The sequence below is a fragment of the Neofelis nebulosa genome, chromosome 4 (assembly GCF_028018385.1).
Source record: "Neofelis nebulosa isolate mNeoNeb1 chromosome 4, mNeoNeb1.pri, whole genome shotgun sequence".
Taxonomy (NCBI): Eukaryota; Metazoa; Chordata; class Mammalia; order Carnivora; family Felidae; genus Neofelis; species Neofelis nebulosa.
The window spans coordinates 160708059-160733990 of record NC_080785.1 but is presented as its reverse complement, the minus strand read 5'-3'; the positions used below and the strand labels follow the sequence as shown (position 1 = coordinate 160733990).

At 58.7% G+C, this 25932-nt stretch overlaps 1 protein-coding gene across 7 annotated transcripts in view; it reads right to left on the bottom strand.

The window, feature by feature from the left end:
- Positions 1-25932, bottom strand: part of CACNA1A (calcium voltage-gated channel subunit alpha1 A) — a 284147-nt gene that overhangs the window by 5653 nt on the left and 252562 nt on the right. For 5 of the 7 annotated variants that reach the window (XM_058727814.1, XM_058727812.1, XM_058727810.1 and 2 more), the window contains 9 exons: positions 19238-19354; positions 18819-18884; positions 18532-18647; positions 17011-17161; positions 14023-14150; positions 12801-12897; positions 9143-9248; positions 486-593; positions 240-340 (listed from right to left, as the gene is read on the bottom strand). In XM_058727814.1, coding sequence (XP_058583797.1) covers positions 240-340; positions 486-593; positions 9143-9248; positions 12801-12897; positions 14023-14150; positions 17011-17161; positions 18532-18647; positions 18819-18884; positions 19238-19354 — 990 coding nt within the window. Of the gene's footprint in view, positions 1-239; positions 341-485; positions 594-9142; positions 9249-11758; positions 11856-12800; positions 12898-14022; positions 14151-17010; positions 17162-18531; positions 18648-18818; positions 18885-19237; positions 19355-25932 lie in introns of all 7 variants that reach the window. The other 2 variants (XM_058727813.1, XM_058727811.1) reach the window with 1 other exon arrangement.

Here is a 25932-nt window from a genome sequence, read left to right as displayed (position 1 = left end):
GTCTAACCAGGAGCAGGGTGGCTCCCGTCTGACCCAGAGCAAAAGTCAGATTGCCCCCAGGGTGCCCAGGGCCCCCAAGGCGGAGCAGATGAATTCGTCCGGGCCACCTCCTTGGCACGGCCCTGCTTTCCAGCGACCTGCTCTGGGTCCTGGCTACCCCTCGCTGTTCTGGCCTGTCACTGCGGTGCCCGCAGGGCGACGGGCACCGGAGCGGAGGGCGCCAGGGCCCAGGGCCGTACCTGCTCCTCACGCAGGGCCTGCAGCTTCTTGGCCTTGCTCTGCCGGTAGTATTCCATAATCATCATGGCCGCGTAGATCTTCCCCACGGTCAGGTCTGTGGCTGGGGGGGGGGGGCACAGGACGAGCTCGCCGTGGGTGGGGGCCCCGGAGGCACCAGCCTAGTCCCTGCACCTGCCTCCTCCTCTCTCCCGCCCCTTCCGTCCTGGCGGGTCAGAGCCCGGGGCCGGGCGAGGCACGGCTCTTACACTTGTGAGGGGTGACCAGCAGGTCCAGCGTCTTCTGGGACAGGTTGGGCCAGATGGCCATCATCTCCTTCCTCAGCTCAGCGTCCATTTGCTGCTTGTCGGCCCCGCCTGCAACGTGGGCACAGAGGGGCCCTGACTGCCCGCTCGCTCGGGCTCTAGAGCCCTGGTTCTCACGGGCCACCAGTTCCCTGTGGGCCTGTCCCGGAGGAGGAATGGCTACGTGGGCCTCAGTCCTGGGCAGGGCCAGGGCCGCGGAGTGGCTCTGTGGGGGACAGCGGACATCAAGAGGGTCCAGCCGTGCAGTCTACCGCCCCGGGCCTCGGTATTCCCATCCGCGAAACGGGACGGTGGCAATAGGACCCACCTCACCAGATCGAAGGCCAAAGCAGGTAATATGCGTGTGGGCTCAGGGCAGTCTCTGCCAGAGGATTAGTAGCACGGTGGCCCGTGCATCTGAGACGCGGCCCGGAGTAAGGCCCAGGGAGGCTGGGGCGTCCCAGAGCAACCCTGCTAGAGGAGACTTCTTCAACCAAGCCTCCCCTCCCCCGGATGTGACCTGCTGCCGCTGCTGGCCTTTGGCCCCTCACCCCAGCCACGGTGGCCACCGTCTCTTTGCCAGTGATTCCTGGCCCCTCCTGCCTGAGTGCATGGGAACATGACTCTCCCTGGCCCCCGGGACTGGCCGGGGCCCGAGTGAGGAGTTCTTTCTAATGAGCTGTGAGCACCGTGAACCGTCACTTTCGGGCCGGGGCATTTGATGGCCAGCGAGGGCCACTCTTGAGTTCTTTCTCCCTCTGGTGATATTACGGATCGTGGCTGCTCCCTCAGGCCTGGTGCCTAAGTGACTGACCGACAGAGCCCCCTGCCGACCCAGGGAGGACACACAGCAGGAACGGGAAGCAAATCTTTGTCGGCTGGAGACCTCGGGGCTGTTCCAGAAGCAGCACGTTCTCCTCCATCTTGCCTGAGACACCAACCTGGCCCCACCGCCGTTTCGGAGCCCCCAGCCCCAGGCACAAGGGCACTGTTCCTAACTTTTAGGGGCAGGCACGGAGCCACAATAGTCACAGAGCGAGAGCAAGGGCCAGAAGGCCCCCTGCAGGCCAGATACGGACCCTGCAGTTGCTGGATTGTGGGGGGAGGCCCAGCAGGTGTGGGGAAGGGCAGGGGCCAGCTACCCCCCCCCCCCCCGCACAGAGAATCATTTCAGCGTCTCAGCAGCCATCCCCTGGCGCGCATGCCCGCTGAAGAGCTGCTCCGCCTGGGGAGCCCCCAAAGCCCGCTTTGCCTCTCCTGGCCCGGTGTCTGCCTCTCTGCCCTTCCTTCCCACCCCCCCCCCCCCCCACATTTCCCCGGCCCACCCTTGGGCTGCCCCGGCCCAGCTTCTCCGCAGATGCGGGCCAAGCACAGCCATCTGCCAGGCACTTTGTGGAGTTTTCGCTCATCTTCTCCCACGTGACTCTGGACACGTGTCTTTATTTCGGGAAAAGTCTAGCGGAAGGGGCTTTTTGTCGATGTGCAGGTAAAGCTCAGTGCCTGCGCTGGAGTGAGAATGTTGAGGCAATGCGGCACTTCGCCGCCTGGGTTAGCACAGCCGCCTCTGCTCAGGTCTCCATGTCCGCCCCCCTCCACCACCAGGGGGCGCCTGTGACCATCCCTGTCGGTCACGGGCCTCCTCTGCTTGGAGCTCTTGTGATTGCCCACGCCCTCACCATGAGTCCAGAAGGCCCTGGGCGATGTTCCTTCTTTTCCTCTACTTCTGCCCTTGCTCACTCTGCCCCAGACACACCGATCTCACTGTTCCTCAAACACACCAGGCACGGTCCTGCCTCAGGGCCTTTGCACAGCCTGTATTTCCTTTGCCAGGATCGTTCTTTCTGCAGATATCCGCATGGCTCCCTCCCTTACCTCTTTCAGGTCCCTGCCCGACCTCTTTATCAAACGAGTCTTCTAGCTGGCCTCCCCAGCTAAAAACAGCCCTCCCCCATCCTCTTTGACGCCCTCCTGCTTTCTCTTCTTCCCACACATCACCTCATGATGTCATTCCCTATCTCACCCGCTAGAGGGCGAACTCCCCTGGTCTGGTCTTCCTTTACACCACTGGCGACGCAGGGGGCTGTGGTCACCAGGGGCCAAGCCGCGCGGGGGGGGGGGGGGGGTGGGACTGATGGGTGGTGGGTCAGGACTCAGGTTGGGAGGTCAGGACTATTGCGGGAGACGCTTGAGACCCTTGGGAAAACCCCCGGTGTTGTTAAGCTCTCAAGACCCTAGACACTAACCTATAACTGTTTCTCTTTCCTTACGGGAAGTGGTTGGAATTAACGGCTGTCTGCTGTCCACTGTGGCTAAGGGAGGTGCCCAGGGTCTCTGTGGCTCCTTCTCAGAGACACAGGAAGGGAGAAAAGAGAACATAACATTTCTTATTAAAAGCCACTTTCTCTTTAGGGCTTATGTTTCCCGTTTCTCATGAAGAAAAGGAAGACACCTGTCATTAAGGACTGAAATGTGTCCCCTCCCCCAAATCATGTTGGAGCCCCAACCCCCCCAGTGTAACTGCATTTGCAGATAGGGCCTTTCAGGGGGTAATTAAAGTTACATGAAGTCATAGGGTCGTCCCTAGTCCAGTAGCACTGATGTCCGTCCCTATAAGGAGAGAGAGAGAGAGAGAGAAGGGTGCCTTGGTGGCCGGTTAAGCGTCCGACTTCCGCTCAGGTCATGATTTCGTGGCTCGGGAGTTCGAGCCCTGAGTTGGGCTCTGCGTTGACAGCTAGGAGCCCGGAACCTGCTTCGGATTCTGTGTCTCCCTCTCTCTCTCTCTGCCCCTCCCCTGCTCGTGCTCTGTCTCTCTCAAAAATAAATTTAAAAAAAAGGAAGAGAGAGAGAGAGAGAGAGAGAGAGGAGAAAGGCCTCACCAGGGATCAACCCTGCTGGCACCTCGGTCTTGAACTTCCAGTCTGCAGACCCGCGCGAGAAGACATGTCTATGGCTTAAGCCGCCCGGTCTCTGGCACCTTGTCACGAAGCGGAGCAGACTACGCCGCCCGCTCCTGGCATCTGTGGACACTGGGGGCTGGGTCGTTCCCGGTTTCGGGGTGCCCACGCGCTATATGGCGGGGGCTGAGCCGCGTCCCTGGCCTCCACACATCCAGTTACTGCCAGCATCTCCCTCCTCAAATCCTGACCACCAAACTGTCCCCGGACATTGCCAAGTGTCCCCTGGGGGACAAGACTGCCCCCCCCCCCCCAAGAACCACCACCTTCAATCACATCCAAGATTGTAAGATTGTCAGTCGCATTGAATGAAGGGAAATGTCCGGGGGATTTCAAGGTGGTCTCCCGCTGAGGTCCTGGGGTTCCCTGAGGGCTGAGGCTCGGACTTATTCCTCCTCCAGGTACACGATTACTACGGGGGGGGGGCAGGGGCAGGAGCAACAGTCACCCCCAAACCAGGTGTGATCGGAGTGTCCTGCCCCAGGGTCCTCCCCTCCCCCATCTCATTCCGCAGGACTTTGGCCTCAGAGAGGCGGTCCCTGATCTCAGTGTGACAACTAAAAATGTGTCCGGACATTGCCAACGTCCCTTGGGGGCAGACGGCCCCTGGTTGAGAGACTCCCCAGCCGCCGACCCTGCTCTAGCCTTTCCGCAGAGTTCCAACCTTCCGACACATTACATGCTCCGCGGACTCGTCGTGCTTGTTGTTCGTCGCCCGTTTCCCTGCAGTCCCCTGAGGGTTGGAGGTTCACTGGTCTTTCACTGCCGTGTCCCACATATCGGCGACGGGGCTGGGCACACAGCAGGCACTCAATGAACGCTCTCATTCAACGAGCCATGGCCAACGGCCATCAGTTTCAGGCAGGTAACAAGAGGCCAGGAGGCCACCCTCTCTGGTGCGGGCAAGGCAAAGCCTTTTAGCTCCCACGAGGCCCACCCCAGAACCTTCCAGGTTATGGCGGACCCCACCTTCAGAGAGAGTCTGGTCTTCGGGGGGATTAAAGGGTGGGACAGTGGCCTCTCGGCTGGCCAGCTACGCGCAGTCTTGAACAGGAGTCTGGGCTGGCCCTGGGTGGGGTTAGCCGGGACTGTGGCCCTTTCTAAGACAATGGCAGAAAGCGTTCCTGTTTTTAGGAAGCTGAGGTCACCCTGCGTGTCGGCTATTAGTTGGCTCTGGGCTTATCTTTTCCCCATGAGACCCCTCCCCTCGCCCTGCCCCCAACCCTCCCAGTGACCCGTGTTTATAAAGCTCTCACTGGGGGCGCCTGGGTGGCTCAGTCAGTTCAGCGTCTGACTCTTAATTTCAGGTCACGATCTCACGGTTCGCGAGTTCGAGCCCCACGTCCATGCTCACGGTGCAGAGCTTGGTTGGGATTCTCTGTCTCCCTCTGTCTCTCTCTCTCTCTGCCCCTCCCTTTCTCCTGCTCGAGCTCTCTCTCTTTCAAAGTAAATAAACATTAAAAAAAAAAAGTAAAGCTCTCGCTTTCCGCTCAGCGGAAGTCAGAGTGTTAGTGTTCGGCTGGGGGTTTTGATCTGCTAACTGGGTTTATGTTTGTTCAGCCAGGTGGTTGGCTCTGCCCTCATCGTCTGGCTGCGGGCAGCAGGAGGGCAGGGGGGCAACGAAGGGACACAGACTGAGTCCCTTGGAAGGAGGATTCAGGAGTTCAGACACAACATCCAGGAACAAAAGAAACTTGAAGAGAGAAGGATTTTCCCCGTATAAGGATGAGACGCTCCTGGGTGGAGAGAGCGGAGGGGTGGGGTGGTAGGGGAGGGACAGACAGACAGAGGAGGGAGGGGCACAGACATAAAGGGGACACAGGGGTGGGCAGAGGGACTTGTGTCCTCTCTCCCAAGCATCTAGCTAAGAATGGCCTCCCAATTTGGGGAGATCTGGAGAATGACAGAGGTTAATCTGTTCCCACATGCTGTCCCCTGCCTGCTGGACAGGCGCTCAGTATGTTTAGAAGTAAACTGAGCTGTTGGGAAAAAAGAAAAAAAAGGTGTTATACTTTGAGCCTGCCTGAGACTCTCAGCTAAAATGGCTGTGATTGTCATCACTGTTGTAACTGTTGTCCCCACGCACTCAGCCGACCTTCCTTAACCCGAGACGGGCTCAGCTGTTCCCCGTGGAACTCCAGGCGGGGTGGGGGGGTGGGGGGGGTGGGGAGGGGCGCCTGGTGCCTTTGTCAACATCAGGACTGAGGAGAGGCCCTTGGCTCAGAGATGTTGAGGGCGTGACCCTCTGGGAACTGAGTAGCATCTGGAGTACGAGACAGCAGTGACAGCCAAACTCAGGCACATTCCCAGGAGCCCCTGAAATCCTCACGTGGGGAACCTGGCAGGTGTCCCAACGACTGGCCTTACTGGGGTCCCACAGAAGGTGTCCCCGTGGTAAAGGATAACTCGGCACATTCTGGAAGAAAGGACTGGTCCCCGGCCGCCTCCTGGGAGGTCACTTTCTAAAGTGTCCTGCGTGATAAAAACGTCTTTGTTTATCTGAGGACCTTGGGCCGCTCAAGAAGGTTTATTCTAACAGTGTGATTTATGGCGGGGCGGGGGGGGGGAGGGGGGTCTGGGCCATGTGACATCGTTAGTGTGACCTCTGGAGTGGCTGGGGTCTGAGTAGCTAAGGTCGGTCAGGCCTATGCGACCAACCCCCAAGGGACACTCTGGTCACCAAAGCTCAGGCGGGCTTCCCTCGTCAGTAGAATCGCACCGTCACACGCGGTCGTGGGGACACCAGGAGCCGACTTCCGGGTGCTGCCCGCGTAACTCCACCAGCAGGGGACCCTGACCCATGTGCCTCTGCTTTGCACATTTCATTTTTTTATTTTTAAATTCTACTTATTTATTTTTTTTGAGAGAGAGAGAGAGAGAGATCACAGAGAGAGAGAGAGAGAGGGAACCATGCTCAGCAGGGAGCCCGACGTGGGGCTCGATCCCACAACCGTGAGATCATGCCCTGAGCCGAAATTAAGAGTCAGCGATCCAACCAACTGAGCCTCCCAGGCGCCCCTCCTCTGCGGATTTTAACCTGTGTCCTTCTGCTGTAATAAACTGCGACCGTGAGTCAAACAGTGCCTCCCAGTTCTCAGTCTTTCTAGTCAATTACTGAACCCGAGTCTTGGGTTCCCTTGGGACCCCTGAACAGGTTCCCCAGAGAGAAACAGCAGCTGGGCCACCAAAGCATCACATACCGAGAGTGGGTGCACTGTTAGACCCGTTTTACAGGCGAGGGAACCACGGCAGGCCAAATTCTAAAGCCGCCCCTGCCTCCTGTCCTAAGATTCTGGCTGTCCAATCAAACGCTAGTCTAGGGGACTGCTGTGAAAGGGCTCTGCGAAAGTAATTCAAGTCCTGAGTCGGCTGACTGTCAGACACAGAGCTGATCTGGGTGGGCCTGACCTAATCAGGCGAGATGCCGAAAAGCCGAGTGTTCTCTCTGGCTGGCGACAGAAGAAGTCAGAGATCAGGTGCGTCCCCGGGCGCTCAGCGTAACCTCTGGCTAAATCCCAGCGAAGAAACAGGACCTCCGTCCCACAGCCACAAGGGACTGAATTCTGCCAAGACCTGAATGAGTTTGGAAATGCATCCCCGCCGCGCCCCCCCCCCCCCCCCCAGAGCTTCCTGAGAAGAGCCCAGCCCGGCCAACAGCGAGATTTTGGCCCTGGGGGGACCCTCAAATGGGTCACACTAACCCATTTGAGCCCTCCCAGGCCTCTGACCTACAGAACCGAGAGCTAAATGAGCAGATGTTTTAAGCCGTTCCATTTACGCTGGCGAATACATGGCCGGAGGCTCGGGGAGGGTGGCCTCACCTGCCCAGGTTTACGGCGCGGACGGGGCAGGTGGGCGAGATGAGGCCACAGAACACGACCCTCTCACCCGATTTCTCACCCAGAAAACTGCCACCCACCCTTGTGCTCCCTCCCCTCCCTGGGCTGGGACCTGGACCAGCTTCCACCCCAACGATGGGGAAACAGTCCTGGGGGCACAGAGCCACGAACAGCCAGAAACCGGGCCCGGACTTCCATCGTGCACGGAGCTGCCCCGTAAGCATGAGCCGCTCACCTCCGACTTCCTGCAGGAGACGGGACTTCCAGGGGGATGGCCCCACCCCCCCCTTCTGCTGTTCCCTGAGCCTCATCTTGGCCCTTTCCGATCTTTCTTGCTCTCTCCGGGGGCTCCTTCTGCTTTTGTACCTTCGCCAGCACGCTTCCTGGCCCTAACTTTGTCCGTCCTCAACCTGCTCTCCCTCCGGCCCCGGCTCTCCCTCCCCTGGGGACCCTGGATGGAACTCCTGGTGGCTTCAGCTGGTGGAGCCCTGACCTTTCTCTTTAGCCCCCCAGCTTCCGGCCCTCTGCTGGACGACACGGTCATCGACCTGCCCGCCCCCCCTTCCCACACTCCCTCTCCCTGGAGACCGGCGCACCTCTCTCTCTGCCCGGCTGTCCCATCACCTGCCAAGTCACATCCCGTCTCCTGTCAGGCCTCTAGACCCCGTTTCAAGGCAGGGGGGCTCTGACCCCCTCCGCCAGAGTTGCCTGTCATGAAATCCACTGCTCGCTCTTGGTCCTTGTCTTCCTTGGCTGTTGGGCGGGAACGGTCGTGCTGGAGACACCCTTCGGGGGCCCACGCTGGCCCGGCCTTCACTCGCCTCCCCAGTCGCCCCTCCCTGGTCACCTCTAACACTGCGGTGGCCCTGGGCTGTCCTTGGGGCCTCTCATTCACACTTATCTCCTTGCCGAGCGAGCTCGTCCAGTCCCCTGGCTTAAGATGTGTCGGCATCTGATGTCTCCTGACTTTGTTTCTCCAGCCCAGCCGGGAAGACGCGTTAACCTCGCCTTCAGAACCTTCCTGGGGAGGCGTTCCCCACCGGAAGCATCCGCGGGAGAGCCCCCTGCCTGCACCGTGTCTCCAGGCCGACACCGACCTCCTGCCCTTCCTTCGCCCCAAACCTGCCCCTCCCACCTTTTCCTCGTCTCAGGCTCTGTCCTTCGGCTGCTCAGGCCCTCGCCCCTGGGGGTGGCCTTGACTCCTCTCTCTGCCTCACACCTTGCATCGGCCATGGCGTGGGCCAGCTCCCAGGACACGGCTGGACTCTGAACACTCCACACCCCCCGAGTCTAGGCAGCCATCCTGCTTTCACTGGGATCATTTTTGGGTCAGTGGGCCTCCACGCTGACCTCCTCCCGGTCCGTTCTGCCCCGCGGCCAGAGGGAGCCTGTTCAAGTGTGAGTTAGGTCAGGTGCCTCCTCTGCTTTGGAGGCTGCAGGCACCCCCCTCGCTCAGAGGGCAAGGCAGTTCAGCACGGCCACGGGTGGCCTCCTACCTCAGGGCCTTGGCACCTGCTGGGGCACTTTCTCCCCACGTGTCCACATGACTCCTTCAGAACCTCCTTAGGGAAGCCTCTCCCACTGGAAGTGTGAACTGCCACGTCCCCCCCTCCCCCCCCCCCCCACACACACATATAGCACTGGCCGGCACACAGGAAGCGTGCACGAGACGTTTGCCGGCTGAGTGGGTGAGTGAGGGCAGACCGGGACGGGCCAGTGGCTCCTCTGGTTTCAGGCGGGGAGTGGGATCCCCGGCTGTCCGCTGCTCTCCCCTTCCAGGCCCCAATTCCATCCGGTCCCACCTCCCTGCTCCCGTCCCTGCCCTTACCCTTGGCGATCTTGATGTCCAAGGCTGTGCGGATCAGGGCCATGAGGGTGGAATTGAAGTGGACGGTGTTGTCATCGGCCACGGGCAGATCCATGCGAAGGAGCCTCTACAGAAGACCAAAGGCAAGGGCAGTCATTCCCGGGTACCCCTCCCGGTCCCCCGTGAGCCAGACCCACACTACCTGGGGAGCCCCAGGAAGAACTCTGAAGGCAGTGGCTGAGGCGACCCCACCCTCAGGCTACCTGTCTCCAGGGCTCCGTTTACGGATTCCCCTTTGTGGCTCGTGGGGAGGGCTCTGGGGCTCGGCTACACCAGGAGCCCCTGCCCTTCCCTCTCCCGCACGCCGGACGCGAGAGCTGGCATGCCCCCAGGTTGGCCCAGACCCCCCCTGCCCCCCCCCACCCCCGCCCTGCCCCAGAGTTCTTCTGGATGACTCCGTTCCGTTCCGACCCCAAAGAAGAGAGCAAGCCGGACGTGCAGCAGCCAGGCACAGGGGTCCACGGCCACAGCCGCCGGGGGGGCCGCCGGCTCCCCACCTCCTCCTCCCCCCCCCCCCCCCGCCCCGGCTCGGCCCAGACCGGACCAGATGGGCACAGACCACATCATTCCTCTGAGAAGCGGCAGGCAGGCGGCCCCCCCGCGGACGGGGCGGCCCCTCGCGGACATGCAGCGAGGCACAGACACACAGAACGGCAGACAGGGGCGCGCATGCAGACGGAATCTCGAGACTCATTCATAGCTCCGTGGAAAGTGTATCTCAGGGGCATGTCCGGATCTTGGCTCTGTGTGATGGCAAGGGGAAGGGGTGAGGGGGCGTTCCCGCGGCCTGGGGAAGAAAAGACTCCCCATGTCCCAAGCAGGGGCTCTGTCCCCCGTGCTTGGTGATATAGGAGAGGATGCTGGACCGGTGGGCACCAGCCCAGGCTGAGGTGGCATGGAAATGGGGGTTGAGGGTGGATTAGGTGTTCACGGTGCGGGGAGGGCGGGGGGGGGGGGATTCAGACGCAGGTCAGCGGGAAACACAGAGCTGGAGACGGGGAGAGGGCTGGCAAACCCAGAACAGGACACACGAGAGGGACTGGGGCGGGGAGGTGGGGAGGGAGGTGGTAGACACAGAAACACACACAACTGCAGGTTGTGCACTGCACAAAAGGCTCACCGACTGAGAAGTCACGCATTTGTGTGTTTGAATGGCAACTTCTCAGGCGATGACAGAGAAGTTTCCTGTTCTTACCACAGGGGTGGATTACAACCATTTTCCAACAGACCAAATGTTCTGTGGAAAGGGTGTCCTTTTCAGAGTTGCACAAAGGTGCCTTATGGACTCCTGGTGGCCCTGCACAGAGCCCAGGAAGCCAAGGGGACTGTCTCTCTCTCTCTCTCTCTCATACACACATGCACACAGCTAAACACCAAGAGAAGGGACAAAAGGAAAGCGAGAGGAGGGAGAGGCGCGGGGGGCAGGGGGCAGCCCCTTTCCAGCCTTGATCGGGAAGGAGGAGGAGGAGGAGGAGGAGGAGGAGGAGGAGGGATGAGGCTGCAGTGAGACGGCTAGAGAGGCAGGAAGGGGTGGCACTAACAGAAGGGGAGGGACATAAGGTGGGCCGGGGTAGATGGGAGAGCAGGATGACGGGGTCATTTTCCGGGAGGCGGGAGGCAATTTTAAAGGTCATCCCTGAACTTCTCGTGGATGAGCTGGAGGGAACAGAGCATCTGTCCGTGGGTGCCAAGGGAGATTCCGGGACAGGGGTCCGGAGGGGCGGCCCGGCCCAGCCGCCTGGCGGCGGGACCCTTGCTCCCTCAGCCAGCATGCACCATCCCCCAATCGGCCATGGTGCCTGCCCGCCCCAGGCCCCCGCCAAGGCAGCGTGCATGGCCCGCATCAGGGTGCCACGGTCCAGGGGTCCAGCTGCGGCCTGCCTGCCCACTCTGGAACAATGGAGAGGCATGTTGGGGTGTCTAGGGGAGGATGGGTGGCATAGGGATGGGGGCTTGGGAAGCAATTTGGGGGGGGAGGGAGAGGTGGAGGGAGGAGAGGCTCTGGGTACTCCTCGGGAGGTCTTGAATCCCCCAAGGCCCTAGGTCAGAGATCAGCGTCAGGTGTACATGGTGGGGGGGGGGGGTTGCTGCTGGACCTGGGGGCTCGAGATACAAAAGATGGGGGGGGGGCAGGGCCTCGCCTTGTGGGGGCCAAAGCCCCCTGCTGCGAGGCACCTGCCCCGGCCTGGGCGTGGGGGGGCCGCTCTGGGCGGGCAGAAAGGAGGCGAGGCGGTGTTCCCTCCGAAGCATGTTTGTGTCCAATTTGGTTCCCAGGGGACCAGGTGCGAGGGGACCGGGGGGGCTCCCCTCCCCCTCCCCCCCGGCGTGTCGGCCATAATGGAGTCTCAAAACACCAAACCACACTCATCAGAAAAGACGGACACAGTGTGCTGCTTAGAGTCAAAGGGACGGTCATGATCCATTTACTCGAGGAGGAAAGGGGGAGAAAAAAAGAAAAAGAAAAGGAAAAAAAGGAGAAGAAGAGTAACTCGGGAAGAAGAAACTTGGCTGGTCGTTCCTGGTCAGCACTGGAAAATCCCCAGTGCCCGACGCTAGTGGTCGGCAAGGGTAGACTACCTTGTAAGCCACTCTGGCCGGACACTTCTTCCCCAGACCCAGGGGCGGAGACATGTGTCTCAGCATCTGATACATGTCCGGGTAAGGCATGCGGCCCCTAGCAGCACCGAAAACAAAACGGGGTGGGAACGGAGAACCAAAGGGAGGGGTGGGGTGGGGGGGGGGGGTGGAGAGGAAGAAACCGAAAAAAAAAAACAAACCCAAAAAAACAAAACCAAAAACAAAAAAAAAAAGAAAAACAAACAAAAGCAGGAACCAAACCAAAAAACAAACAAAAAAAAAAAACAAAAAAAACCCAAAACCCAAACAAACAAAAAAGCCACACGAGCCGAAAAAATAGAGAGAGAAAGATGCAGAGAACAATAAAATAGGTATTTCAAATCAAGGGAAAACAGGAGAAAAAAAAAATGGAAGAGGAGGGAATTAAAAAAAAAAGATTATTTCACTGCTCACGAGCAGGGAGAGAGAAAGAGAAAAGAGAAAAGTCAGATTCAGTTTTGACTCTGAGCTATGGTTCTGGTGGGGCGTGGAGGAGAGGGGGCAGTTCTCGTTTTGGAGCGCCTGGAACAACGCTTTGGCTCAGCGTTATTTTAAAAATCGGGTGAAAGTTCTCTGGTTTGGCTGAGGCTGGTCTCTGAGGGGGCCTAGATGGGGAGGGGGGCGCTGGGGCGGCGGGAGGAGGGCTGGGGGCTTTGGGAGGCGAAAGGTGGAGGGGGGAGAGAGTGGAGGTTGATGGGGGGGGGTCAATGCACACTTCCGACCCCCCCGGATGTGTCTGATTTGGGGTGCCGTTGAGACCCTGGGATGGGCAGCTTCAGCTAACAGCAAGCAGAAATGGCTGAAGGGAACGGAGAGATATGTTCCATGCTTCATCGAGTCTACGTGACTGCATTCTGTTGGCTAAGAATTTTCTAGTTTAATGCAAGAAAGAGAGATGGCTCTGTTTTTTAGATATATATATATATATATGAAATATATATATTGAAGAACCCCAAGCCACACTCATTCCATGGATGCTAGCAGGTTTTAGTGGAAATCAAACCTTGCAAGCAACCCTATGAGGACATTTCTTGCCTAAGCCGAGAGGGGGAGATATCACGCGCAATAAACTGTACATATCCTTATAATGAATCCGACCGCTGAAAGGAGAAGACAGGGGTTAGTGGAGGTAGGGGTCAGGCTGTCCCCCGCGCACACGGCGAGGTCATGATGCCAGGGGTTGGGGACCCCTTGGCTTGAACACTCGCAGACCCGGGGCAGAGGGTTTCGGTTGGGGTGTGCGACATTTCTGGGCTGGTGGTGGGGGGGGGCCCTCCCCCCGGGGTTCTCTCTGTGTCTCCCTTCTCCACAAGTTACATGGGCTACACTGGGGGGAGGGGGAGCTCGTGGAAGAGAGGACAAGGGGACAGCATCCAACTGCTGTGACCTAAAATCAAAAGACGAAGAGTTAGGAACCAGCCAAAAGTCAAGCCCCAGACCCGTGGCTCACCCCAGGCCCTCGGTCTCACGGAGGGCTTGTCTGGGGCTGCAGGAAGGGCAAAGATGGACTCCTCCCTACTCCTCCCCACCTTCTCCTGAGGCCTCCCCTCCAGCACCCACACTGCTGAGGGGCCCCATTAACGCCTTCTCAGGCCCCAAGCCCAGCCTGAACTAGACTCCCCAGTTAGCGGTGGGTGGGTTCTGAGGTTCAGGATTGCTCCTCTGAGCGTCCCGCAAGGCGTCACGCTGTTCCATGCATGCACCTGTCAGTCAGGAGGGAGCACTCGGGTGCCTAAGAGTAGGAGAGCTCGCGCCCCTTGCGACCGTGATTTGTGTGATCACTTGTACCAGCACGACTCCAAACTCACGCCCAAGCCCATCTGCCCAGGGAGCCAGGCCTGCCCCTTTCCCACAGCTCCCAGTAGAGCAGAGGCTGAGAGGCCTCTGGCTTCCTCCCTGGCTTGCTTGTCCTCATCATCCGGAGGCCTCTCAGGCAGGGGCAGGGGAGATTCACGGGAGGCAAAATTCTCAAAATCCTCAATGCTCGATCCCTTTCCTCATCTCCCAGAAAGCCTGGGCCTCGGGCAGGGGTGTACCCGACCAATTCACCTGTAGTGTGGGAGGGCACTGAATCTCATCTCTTTCCTCCAGGCTGACCCCTCTGAGGTCCTGGTGAGCTCCCTAGGGACCCAGTGCCCCAAAGTCTGGGCCCTGGCCTAGCCTAGGGTGCTTTGGTGCCAGAGAAAGGCGGGCAATGTGGCTGAAGGACTTGGGTGACTCCTTACCACGCTGCGGGGTCGTACTCGGCCCAGACACGCACGTACTCATCCAGGTGGTGGGGGCCCAGGATGGAGGAATCTCGGGTGAGGTACTCAAAGTTGTCCATGATGACAGCGACAAAGAGGTTCAGCATCTGTGGGGACCCCGGGGGCCAAGAAGGAGTGGGGGAGAGCGAGACAGACCCAAACACACAGACACAGAGGCCCAGAGAGAGAGAGAGAGATGAGAGAGAGAGAGGGAGAGAGGTGAGATGGGGAAAGGGAGACGGAGAAAGAGAAAGATGGGGGGGAGGGGTTAGAGAGGAAAGACACAGACTCACACAAGGAGTCCAGAAACAGATGGCAATATGGAGACGGGACAGAGAGAGACAGAGGTGGAGACAGAGAGAAATACAAAGAGACAAAGACCCACGATGATGGACAAAGAGAGTTGGAGAGAGAGGGGGGAGAGGCTATGTGAAATGGGGGCCAACCCCAAGGGACCGCCATGGCCCCAAATCTTCCCACACCTGGCCCCCAACAAGGCCAAAGCGAGTGCTTCTTGCGGGCTGTATTCCCAGTCCCAGCACACAGTAAGCAAATATTTCTTGGGTGGATGGATGGATGGATGGATGGATGAATGGGTGAATTTTCCTGCCCCCGTCTGCATCCGGTGGCACCTTCTCACATATTCTTTTAGCCCTTAGCACGTGGGGGTCTTGCATCATCTTGCCTCTAAGTCTTTGCAAATGTTGCTCCTTTAGGGAACATCACGATCTGTCTCTCTATGGGTAGCAGCATCTGGGGGAACTCCCTCCTTTATACTTAAGAGGCTGTAGCTGGGCGTGGCCGATCCCCACTTTATGGCTCCACAGGCAGCAGTCATGTAACCCAGATCTGTGATTGGTTGGGGGGGGGGGCGGCGGCACGTGACCCAAGGTGGCCAATGAGAGCCTTCCCTGGGATTTGTGCTGACGCTCCGGCCGCCATTTTGCCTCCACAAGGAGAAAGTCTGAGCATGGAGCCAGTGTGGAGAAGAGCAAAGAGGATGGAGTCCGCTTGTCTGGCTCCAGCCTCGCCTGACCGTTCAGTTACACAAGTTGGTGAACTGTATATGCTGCTTACTTCAGTTGAATTTCTGCGGCTTGCAACCAATTTGATTGAAACGGGTTCTAGCGCCTCCATCACAGCACATATCAGACCACACTGCTGTTGCCTGCCGACCTGTCTGCCTATCACCCCTGCAGACTGAGAGAACCACGTTCTGCCCTTGTACCCCGGTGCCTGGCATGTAGTAGGTGTTAAACAAATGTTGAGACGTAAACATAGTAGGTGCTTAACAAATAACCCATAATCCTCGCTGTCCTTCACTTGAGTCACTCAATTTTTAACTCAGCTTCGTGATATCGATTGAGCACCTGCTGTGCACCAGTTGCTGTCCTAGGTGCTGGGGATGTGGCAGCGAACAAAAAAGAAATCCCTGCCCTTGGGGGGCTGATGGTCAAGTGTAGATGTCCTCTAGGGGCCTGCCCTTCCGAGATGGGCTGTATTATAAGATCTTGTCCCCACATGTACCCATAGCTGCTTGGACAAGGGTGGCCATTTGACCAGAGACTGGGCTGGCCCTTTCAGACTCTTCCGGGAATTTGGAACTGGACAACGGACCCTCCGGGTCAGCAGCTGTAGATGCTGGGAGATAGAGGCTGCAAATCTCTCCGTGTGAGGCCACTGGTGTGAAGAGGGAGAGGGTGCTGGGCTTCTGCTGACAGACGCTGGCGTCTGGCTGGGGTCTGCACACGTCTACACTCCCTCAGCAGCTGGCTTCTTATACCCTGCCAGTGGGAGCCACGGTCAGGAAACCAGACCGGGAAGGACAGGAGAAGGGACTCCTTTTCCTATATTGTGGGTTGAATTGTGTCCCCCTCAAAAGGCATGTTCAAATCCTAACCCCTGGGAGCTGTGAGTGTAATCTTATTTGGGAAAAGGGTTTTTGCGATGTCATCAAGTTAGGAACAGGTCATACGGGATCAGGGCGGGCCCTTGATCCCATCTGACTTCTGTCCCCCAAAAGAGAGAAATCTGGACGCACACGCACAGGGGAGAGGCCATGCGAAGGCAGAGGCAGAGACTGGAGGGATGTGGCCACACGCCAAGGACCGCGTGGGGCCACCAGAAGCTAGAAGAGGCCGGGAAGGATTCTCCCCTAGAGTCTTTGGAAGGGGCAGGGCCCTGCCAACGCCTTGATCGGTTTTAGCCTCCAGAACTGTGGGAGGATCAATCTTTGTTGCCACCCAGTTTGTGGTCCTTTTTCACAGCAGCCGCAGGAAACCATCACCGTCTGCAACGGTCTAGGGGCAACGGACAACCACGGTGCTGGCACCCCCTCAGCGGTGCCAGGGGCAGCGGGGTGGGTCAGTACACCTTCTTTTCCTTTTAATTCCCCAGCCCTTGCCTCCCACAGCCAGTAATTCTTGGTGGCTTCGGGGTTTTCTATTTCTCTTTCAACCCCATGTAGCCAATCCCTGTATTAAATCTCCTCCACTGAAGACACCTAATACCTAGATGGTTTCTGTTCTTCTCACTGCTCCAGGGAGAGGGGAGAACATAACTAGCATCCTGTGTAACTAGACTGGCGGGGGGACCAGCTCTCAGCACCACTAGGCTTTCCCTCGGTATAACCCAGCAGTTCTCGGGTGGGGGAGATTCTGCCCTTCCCCTCTATCCCTGGGAACACTGTCAATATCTGAAGGCACATTTGCTGATCAACAGCTGGCAGGAGACTGGGGTGGAGACCAGGGATGCTGCTAAAGACCCCGCAGCACACAGGACAGAGAGTGAGCCAGCCCCAAGTGTCAACAGTGCTGACGTCGAGAAACCCCGGTTAACCTAATCCCCAGCGGGCTCAGAGACGCTTCGGAGGGAGCAAATCTGCCGCACAGCCATGTTCTAGAGAAACCCGTGCCCCTGAGTGGGAGCCAGGTGAGGAAGCCCACCCTCACATGTCCACAGACTCACCAGAAACGAGCACAGGAAGATGAAGGAAACGAAGTAGAAGTAAGCAAATTCATTGCCACACTCGGGAGTCAGGATGCCAGAGTTCTTATCACACGGCTTCCCACTGAGGCAGGAAAGCATGATGTTGTGCCAAGCCTCCCCGGTGGCACTCCTGAGAACAGAGAGGGGGCATCAGGGACCTGGGCACCCAGTTCTGGACACTAATACCCCCCCAGGGAGGCCGAGCACTGGGCTCTGGGTTGGACTGGCGTGAGTTCAAGTCCAAGGTAAAGCACCTTTTTTCTCCGGGAACTAACAGAGGTGATTCTCATCCTTTGGCTGTGCATTAAAGTTCACGGGGAGCCTTTCAACAATGCTGGCACCAAAGCCCCACTCCCACAGACTTCGTTTCAATTGGTTTGGGGTGGGGCCTGGGGATGTAGGTATGTTTTAAGAGCTCCTGTCCCTCCAGGCAGTAGTCACCTCTTCCTACCTTCTCCCTAGGTCTCTCTGTTCCAGGCACACTGGGATCCTTGCTGTCCCCAAACATGGCAGCCGCGTTCCTGCCTCAGGGCCTTTGCACTTGCTATACCTTCTTCCTGGATTGCCCTTCCTCAGATATCCACACGGCTTCCTCTGTCAGCTATTTCTTCCACGTGTCACCTGCCTCCAGGGAGGCGTGACCTACCAGCCTCCGCTCCTTTAGTTGTTGCTAAATTAGAACTTTTTTTATTGTACCCAAATATGTATAACATAAAATTGATCATTTTAGCTATTAATAAAGGTATAGTTCAGTGGCGTTCAGTACATTCACAATGCTGTGCACCCATCACCACTGTCCACGTCTGGAATCTTCATCTCTCCCAAACTGGGAACTTGTATCCGTTAAACATTAGCTCTCCACTGTCCAGTTGTGGAGCCCCTGGCAATATCTGGTCTGTTTCCTCTCTGTGAATTTGCCCTTTCTAGGCACCTCCTATAAGTAGAATCACTCACTATTTGTTCTTTTGCGCCCACTTCCCTCTTAACCTTTTTTATCCCCTTCTAGCACTCTCCATCATTAGCTCACTGATTGCCTTTCTCCCCCATGGGAATAGAAGCATCCGGATGGCACAGACTATCTCTTTCTGCTTTGTTGCCAGGCCCTTCTGCAATGCCTGGCACAGAGTAGGTGCTCAGTAAATCTCTGATGAGTAAATGAAAGAACTCTAATGTGCAGCCAGGATTAAGAATCAAGCCTCAGGGTCTATAAGCCTCAATTTCCTTACCTGTCGGATGGGATTGCCGAGAATCCCCACCTCACAGGATGGTCAGGATTCAGTGAGGTAATGTCTGAAAATGCCTTCTGCACTTGTGTCCCTGGGCCTTCAGCTTCTGCCCAGCCAGTGTCCCTGCCGCCACCACTCCCCCCCCACGGCCCCCCCCCCCCCCCCCCCCCGCAACCCTCACTGGAACAGAAGAGGACACGCCCCCTACAGGAAGAGGAGGAAGAGGGCACGCCCCCACCAGAAGCAGAGGCTGAAAGCGCGTCCCCTCTCTCACCTGAAGAGAAGCATGAGGGCCTGGAAGAAGGTCCGAAAGTTATTGTGCTCAGTGATTTGGAACTCATCCTCATCACTGTCCTCATCCTCCACGTCGATGCCGATGTTGCCAAACACCTGGGGAATCGGAGCGTGATGACCGGGGGCAGCCATGCCCTCAACGGCTCCAGGGAAACCCCACTCAATCGCCATGGCGGTCTCTCCAAACTGGGTCCCCCTGACCCGCCCGGCCTGAGGACGGTGGCCGTCCCAGGGAGGGCTCTGGGAACATTAGGGGTGGGCACTCACCTGCATCCCGATGATGGCGTAGATAAAGAAAAGCATGGCGATCAGCAGACAGACATAAGGCAAGGCCTGGTGGGAAGGAAGGCAATGAAGGAGAGTGCGGGCAGGGGGGGGTCGCCTCTCGGCCACACCATTTCCCTCCCTTGTCCCAGAGAGCCACCCCACAGGGTTGGGCGGTCCCAGGCTGTGCCAGAGTGGTGCCAGGGCTGGTCCCCTTTGGTGGGCCTCTTTGAGGCCATGGTGGCAGGGTATCAGGGGGATTCCCCTTGGAGCTCTCCAGCCGCCCCAGGAGCAGGCAGCCTAGAGAAACAGACTCTCAACAAAGTACACCACACACGCATTTCCACCCGATTTGTACTCTCAGCCAGAGCAGGGATGGGGGGTATGATCTTCTCAGCCCCAGGCTGGCTTCAGGGGCTCACCTTGAAGGACTGCACAAAGGTCCAGAGAAGAATTCGGATGGTGTAACCCTGTCGGAGGAGTTTGATGAGCCGGGCAGCTCGGAAGAGGCGGAGGAAACTCAAGTTGATGAAGTTATTCTGGGGAGATGGAGAGAAACAGGGTGACCATCCACCCACCCCCAGGGGCTCAGAGCCGTCACCACTCACAGAGGCCCCTACATGAAGCCAACCAACAGGAAAAGCAAGCCAGACCCCAAATAAGGAGGGAGAGAAAGCACTACTTAATGCAATGGTGTGGAGGAAAAAACGTCGAAAAGGGAACAAAGTTTGGGAGGTGGTGGTGGGGGGGGGGATAGGGTGGGAGGAAGGAAGAGGCAACTCAAAAGCATAAACCCTCCCGGCCAGCCCCACCCGCAATGGGGAAAAGGAAAGAAAAAGGAAGGAAGAGAAAGGAACCGGGTGGGGTGGGGGTGGGGAAGAAATAACAAAAGAACAAGGAAAAGAAAATATATCCGAATCATCCAATCAGGAAAAAAATCGAGATGGTTTTTGTTTCTCCCAACAACCAAATGCACTGAGACGATAGGACACAAGCGGGTCAAGTTGCCGAATCCATCACACGTGTACGATGCACAAACACCAGGGCGGGGTGGGGGTAGCCAGCACGCTCAGGCCTGGCGGACATGTGCGGGTTCCCAGGGCATGTTACGCTCCGGGCCAGAAATGCATCTGTCGTGGGACTCAACGGGCACCTGCCCTGCCCTGCCCTGTAGAGCTGCCCACCCGCTCCTGCCCGCCCTGACCTCACCCCACGGCCAAGAGGAGCAGCGGCTTGAGCCAATCGGAGAAGCAAAAGAGCATCTTTTCTTACCCCCTTGGCGAGCGGGAATGGGGAGGACGGGAGGGAGCTGGGGCTGGTCGGCTGCAGGGCGAGTCCTCGCTGCCCGCTGAGTCGAGAAGATGCATTTGGGGCCCTTTTCCCCCCTCTCAGGGATGGCTTCTCAGCTTCTGGGGCTGGGTGGAGTAGCTCGGGACCAGGCCTGCGGGAAGCAGGAAGTACGCAGCGCCCGTGGGTGGGTGAGCTGGCAAACAGCCCAGGCCCACCGAGGGGCCGGGGCTGGAGGTGGGGCCGTCCCTGCCCCCAGGACCTCCCTGGGTGGACCCTGCCTCAGCTCACGGGCCCCCTGTCTAGTCACTGCCTCTCCCTCCTCCCGCCCAGCCACCGGGAGAACTTCCCAGGGAAGGGGGCAGCCAACTAGGAGGGGAGCGAAGAGACCAGGCCGAGACGGGGCGCTGGCTGGCCGCCCCGGGGGGGGGGGGGGGCGTGCCTGCTGGGGCCTCAGGGTCGCCACTGGGTGGGGGGCAGGAAGCTCAAAGTCACAAATGGACCACATCTGGCTGACGGAGCTGTCTTGTCGGGCCTCGGCAGCTTGTTTTGTTTCGATGAAAAATAGTTGCCAGTGTTTAAAAGTCTGACTTCTCCCCCAAATCTGACTTGCTGGCAACCCTGGACCTGCTTCCGGGTTGGCAAAAGTTAGCTGGGGCTCAGATGTGGCTGGCCCCCTGAAACAGGCCACACGTGCCCTCCAGGATCCTCCAGGATCCTTCCCAGTTACTGTATCTTGCCCTAGCTCCGGGCCTGGGAGCTGAGAGGCAGGGATGGGGGTCCGAGAAATTTCTGGGGCTCCAAGAGGCCTCTGGATTTGCTGGCCAAGTCTAGGATGCCTCTGGGGACACATCAGTTGGTCCTTAGGCCTCTAGGACAGGGGTGGGGGCTGGGAGATCCTACCTTGACCATACTGGGCCCAACCACCGTGAGAATGTCCCAAGGGCCTCGAATACGCTCCCACACCCAGCTCAGCTGAGGGTCACCCCCGGTGGCCAGCTGACCTGACACCCAGCCCTGCCTGGCCACCCAGCTCTACCTGGGGACGGGGCCGATGGCCCAGGTGTCCCCAGCCCCTCCCGACCATCCCCAGAGTACAAGCCATCCCTTCACGGGGCGGGTCATAACATGGGGACTCTGCCCAGCATGCAAAAGCAGGCGGGCCCTGGAGCAGCCTCCGGGGGCTCAGGGTAGAGCAGGGGGGAGCCTGTCACCATGCGGGAGAAGCAAGGGGGTGTTGCAGGGAGACGCGTGCAGAGAACATGCTGCCCTTCTTGGAGCTGAGGGAGGAGACACATGGGGGAGGTAGGGGGTGGAGATGACAGAGGTCCCGGTGACAGGGTAGGGGAAGGAACTCATCTGCCCTCCATCTCTTCTTGGTTCTGCATCGAGTCCTTCAAGTGCTCGCAGAACTGGCGACTTCCCTCTTCCTAGCTCCCGCTTTTCCATCCACAAGCCCCGAAGGAGCAGCTATGCTGTCCTTCAAGGCTGCCCTGTGCTTCCTGGTTCAAGGGCGATTGGGGTGGGATGCAGGCCCCGGAAGGCTTGTGGTGCTCAGGGGCGCGAGAGCTCAGAAAGACATGGGAACCAGCCACCTGAGGGCTCCAGAGAAATCCTGCCCCCGGCAGCCCCCATCTCAGCAGACTTTGCCTCTGAGCTCCAGACCCCATAACCACTCGCCTGGCCTGACTTCTTCCAGGGTGCTCTTAAAGGGACCTCAGACCCGCCACGGCTGTGCTCTACACCTGTTCTCTTCTCCTAACCTGCTCCTCTTCTGGCATTCCCTAGATTCTATCTCCCAGTTCAAGCCAGACTCCGATCTCTCCAGGTACCTTCCTCCCCCAGTCCAGACCCAACCCATCCCTGGGTCCCGGAGAAGCCCCTGCTCAGATGGCCAGTCCCTTCTCGCTGGGGATTCCCCCTTGCGGCCCAGCACCTCCCCTACCGCCCCCCACCCCCACCCCCACCCCGCCGCCCCGGCCACCGGCTGCTGCCTCCCAGCCTCGCCATCCTGTCTAATCACACTTCCAATGCTACCCCTGCTCTAAATGCTCCCCGGCTTCCGCTAGGCCCCAGGGGCTTATCCCCTTCCGCCCTCTTCACTTTCCCTGGGTCAGCCTTCCTTCCCTCTCTTTGCTCCAGCCACACCCCCTCAACTTGCAGACCCCGACCCCTGCATGATTCCTCTTGACACAGGGCCTTTGCCCGTGCTGTTCTGGGCCTCAAATGCCCTTCCCCCCGCTCTTTTGCCTTGTTAACACTGCTCATTCTTTAGCTCCGGACCCAGTTATAACTTCAGGTGGCTCTGAGTGCCTATTCGACCAATGCCCAGCTTTCCCACCCGCTTCAGCCCGGAACTCCACTTGGGGCACCCAATTTGCAATCCTTCAACGTTTGTTTGGCGGATGACTGCATGTGGTACTGGTTGGGGGTGGGGAGGGGTCCTGGCGCAGAGATGCCGTTCCGGGAGTCCTTCAACGGGGCTCTGAGGTGGCGGGCGTGGGGCGGAGGCAGATGGAAGGTACCAGAATGAGAAGTGAGCAAGGAGCCGAATCCGTGAGGTGACAGAGGTGGAGATGGAGTGTGCTGTGACAGGGCATGCGGGGGGCAGGCTGGATGGATGTAACAGGGAGGGACAGGTGTGCGTGTGTGTGTGTGTGTGTGTGTGTGTGTCGTGGGCAGAGGAGAGAGAGGAGGAGCACAAGAACAAGAGAGGAAGGGAGAGAGAGGGCGCATGTGGGAAAGGGGCGAGGGCACCTGTGCTGTGACTGTGTGTATGGGGGCGGTTATGTGAGCACGTGAAGCCAGGGCTCCAGGAGAGGGTCTCGTCTGGCCGGCCCGAGTCCTGGCCCTTACGTGTTTCCCTTGTCTGGGAGTGTTTGCCTGCCTGCTGTCCGGCCCTCCGACCTCCTTGGACTTGGGAGATTCACATCTCTAGAAAGTCACACCCACGGGCCTGGAGTTTCCCGGGGCCCAGGCCCCATGGAGCTGATCAGAGGGGGACAGGAGCGATGTCTGGGTGTTGCAGGGGCTCGGCGTGTAGGGACGCGTGTACGGGATGGGGCGGGAGGCCCACCCAGCTGATGAGTCCTGCTGGAGCAAACCCTTTGCTTTGCAAAAGACGCAAACCAACCCACACAGAAAACCCCAACTCAGAGCCCAGTAAAAACGAGAGAGAGAGAGAGAGAGAGAGAGAGAGAGAGAGAGAGAGAGAGACTGCAGGAAGGAGGAGGGAGGGGGGTGGGCTGGGGAGACGGACAGACAAGATGGGGTAGGGGTGCTGGGGGAGGGCGGGATGCATCAGGCAACCCAAGTCCAGAAAGCCCAGGGCGGGACGTGCCGTGCTGGTACGAGAAGATGCGTTCACAGTTAATGTAAGGCATTTAGACTTCAGAAAGAAGTAAGACCAACCGGATTCTAGATGCAGATGTTGAAGATGGAGGGGGAGCGGGCGGGCGGGGGCAGTTGGGGAGGCGTGTTCAGCGTTTTTTAGGTTGATTTGTAACCAGTGCCAAAACACCAATGGGTTTCGGTTCCCGGGCGGGGAGTGGGGGTGGTGGGTTGGGAGATAGTCATTGGTGTATGAACACACAGACCATGTCATGGATGAACAAATGAATTTCATAGTGCATTTTGATTGGATGAGTTTTTCAGACGGCGTTGTGCCAATATACAGTTTAAAGAGCAGGCATGAAAAGAGACAAGACAAGAAACAGTCATTAACCATCGCACGCAGGGCAAACCCCCGTCACCCGGCCACTAGGGGGCGGCAGCTGAGGCCCAGTGGGCCTCCAGCCCTTCCCCCTCCCGCACCACCCGGGGGATCTGCCCTCCCAAGCGTCTGGCGCCCCCTGCCTCAGCCTGGCGGGGTTCTGGCCTGAACCTGGCGGGCTTACCTGGGAGGCAGAAAGGGGTGGCTGTGGGCTCCTTGCCCCGCAGGGCAGGCCTCCCCTCAGCCCAGGTTGGGAGGAGCATAACATCCTCAAAGGGTCCACACACCCAGCCTCCACCTTCCCCTCCAAATGATTCTGATCCAGGGCCCCGGGGGCTGGGGTGGGGGAGGTGACTGGCAAACCCAAGTACAGTGGAAGGCCCACTGCAGACCCAAGGACGCTCCCGGTAATAATAGCAACAGCTGTAGCAGTAAGAATAACAGCCGCCATTTGTGAACGATCTATTTCCTGGCAGGTTCTGTGCCAAACCCTTCACGCGGCTCGCTCACGCGTGTTAAAGGTTGCCAGCTCCTTCCCTAGAATGCCAGCCCTGTGGGGGCGGGCGTTCTTATCTGGTCTGGCTTTGCTCACGGTCTCCAGCACCTACAACAGTGCCTGGCACACAGCAGGCGCTCAATGAGTGCCTACCGGATGCGTGTGTGAACGTGAAGCTGGCAAGGACCCAGGGAGGTTAATTACACCAGTTATCCCCACGCTACAGGAGCAGAGGTGACGTAGGCTGGCAAAGTCAAACAGCTCGTGGGGCGGGCTGTTCGACTCACTGAATAGCCCTGATGCCCTTCCCTGTCCTGCCAGTCCAGAGCCCGGGCCTCGGGGGTCCAGCCCTATGGACCGCTTACTCCCGGCCACTGGAGGTTTCAACCAACTCCCTCCACGTGCTCTGCGGGGGGTGCGGGGCCACCCTTCCAACCTCTCGTACTGGTTCAAAGCTGTCTTGTGCTCAGCTGGATGATTGCCAGTCGGAGCTCTGGACCTCTTAGAGACTCAGGACAGAAGATGAGCACGGGGCCCAGGTCGGGGATACCCCCGCTGACCTCCCTAGAGGAAGGTGTTAGGGATGGGACGAAGGGAAGGGAGAATTTCTGGCTCAGTGGAGCTCAGGGCAAAGAAGTATGGCCAGGACACCACTCGGGAGGGGGGGTCTCAGGGGACACATCAGAGAGTGGCCTCCGTTTCTGTGTAGCTCTTTCGTCCCGTCGGCCTCCCAGGATGGGAGAATGGGCCCATCGATCCCTTTCTGCTGGGGGCTCTAATGGGCCGTCCCAGGGCCACCGGTGAGCCTCAGGAGTTACCAGGTCTGGGTGCGTGCACGACCTTGGGCAGGTCCCTCGCTTCCCCGAGCACTGGGCACTAGCTTCCTCATCTGTGAAATGGGGCCACAGCCCAACCACGTGTATTCTCCACTTTTCTCTGCTTGTTCTGAGCACCTCCCCCACCCCCTGCTCCCTGGCCTTCTGGCTCCCTTCTGGCTAGGCTTGGCCAACGGGAAGCACTGGCAGGAGATGGAGGGCGGGGGGAGAGATGGGCTTGGGTATCTCTCCCCTGATGCCCTGAGCCTGCTCTGGCCTTCCTCTCGGGCACAGGCTGTGTCCCCGCAGGTCCACGGCTCCTGCTGGGCGGCCCCTCCCCACCCCAGCTCAGATTTCCTCCCCGCTTCAGCACCTGGGCAGGTGACAGCTCCTCACGGTGGCTGGGAGCCCCGCGCTTTCCCATCCTGGTCGGCCCTCTTCCCCTCCTCTCTGTGAGTAGTCTCTGCTTTCCAATCCCTTCAGTTAAACCCTCCCAAAGGAATCCTTTTATCTACTGACCCCCTGACCTGTACCACGAACTGATCCACGTGAATCGCTTGGCACTGTGCCTGCCACGCAACTAAGTCGGCCATTATTTTTACTGCTATTTTGATGAGGTTGATATCCCTTCCCACCCCTGGCTTCAACAGTCTTTGCCCTTTTTGCTCCCCTTATGAGGATTTCCTACCCTCCCCACCAGTTTCCTGAGGGCTCCCAGGCCTGGGCTTACTCGAAAATGGCCAAAGAGGGTATCTGAGATAGGAGCTCTGGGGCCCTGAGTCTCTCAGATGGGGGGAAGGATGATGT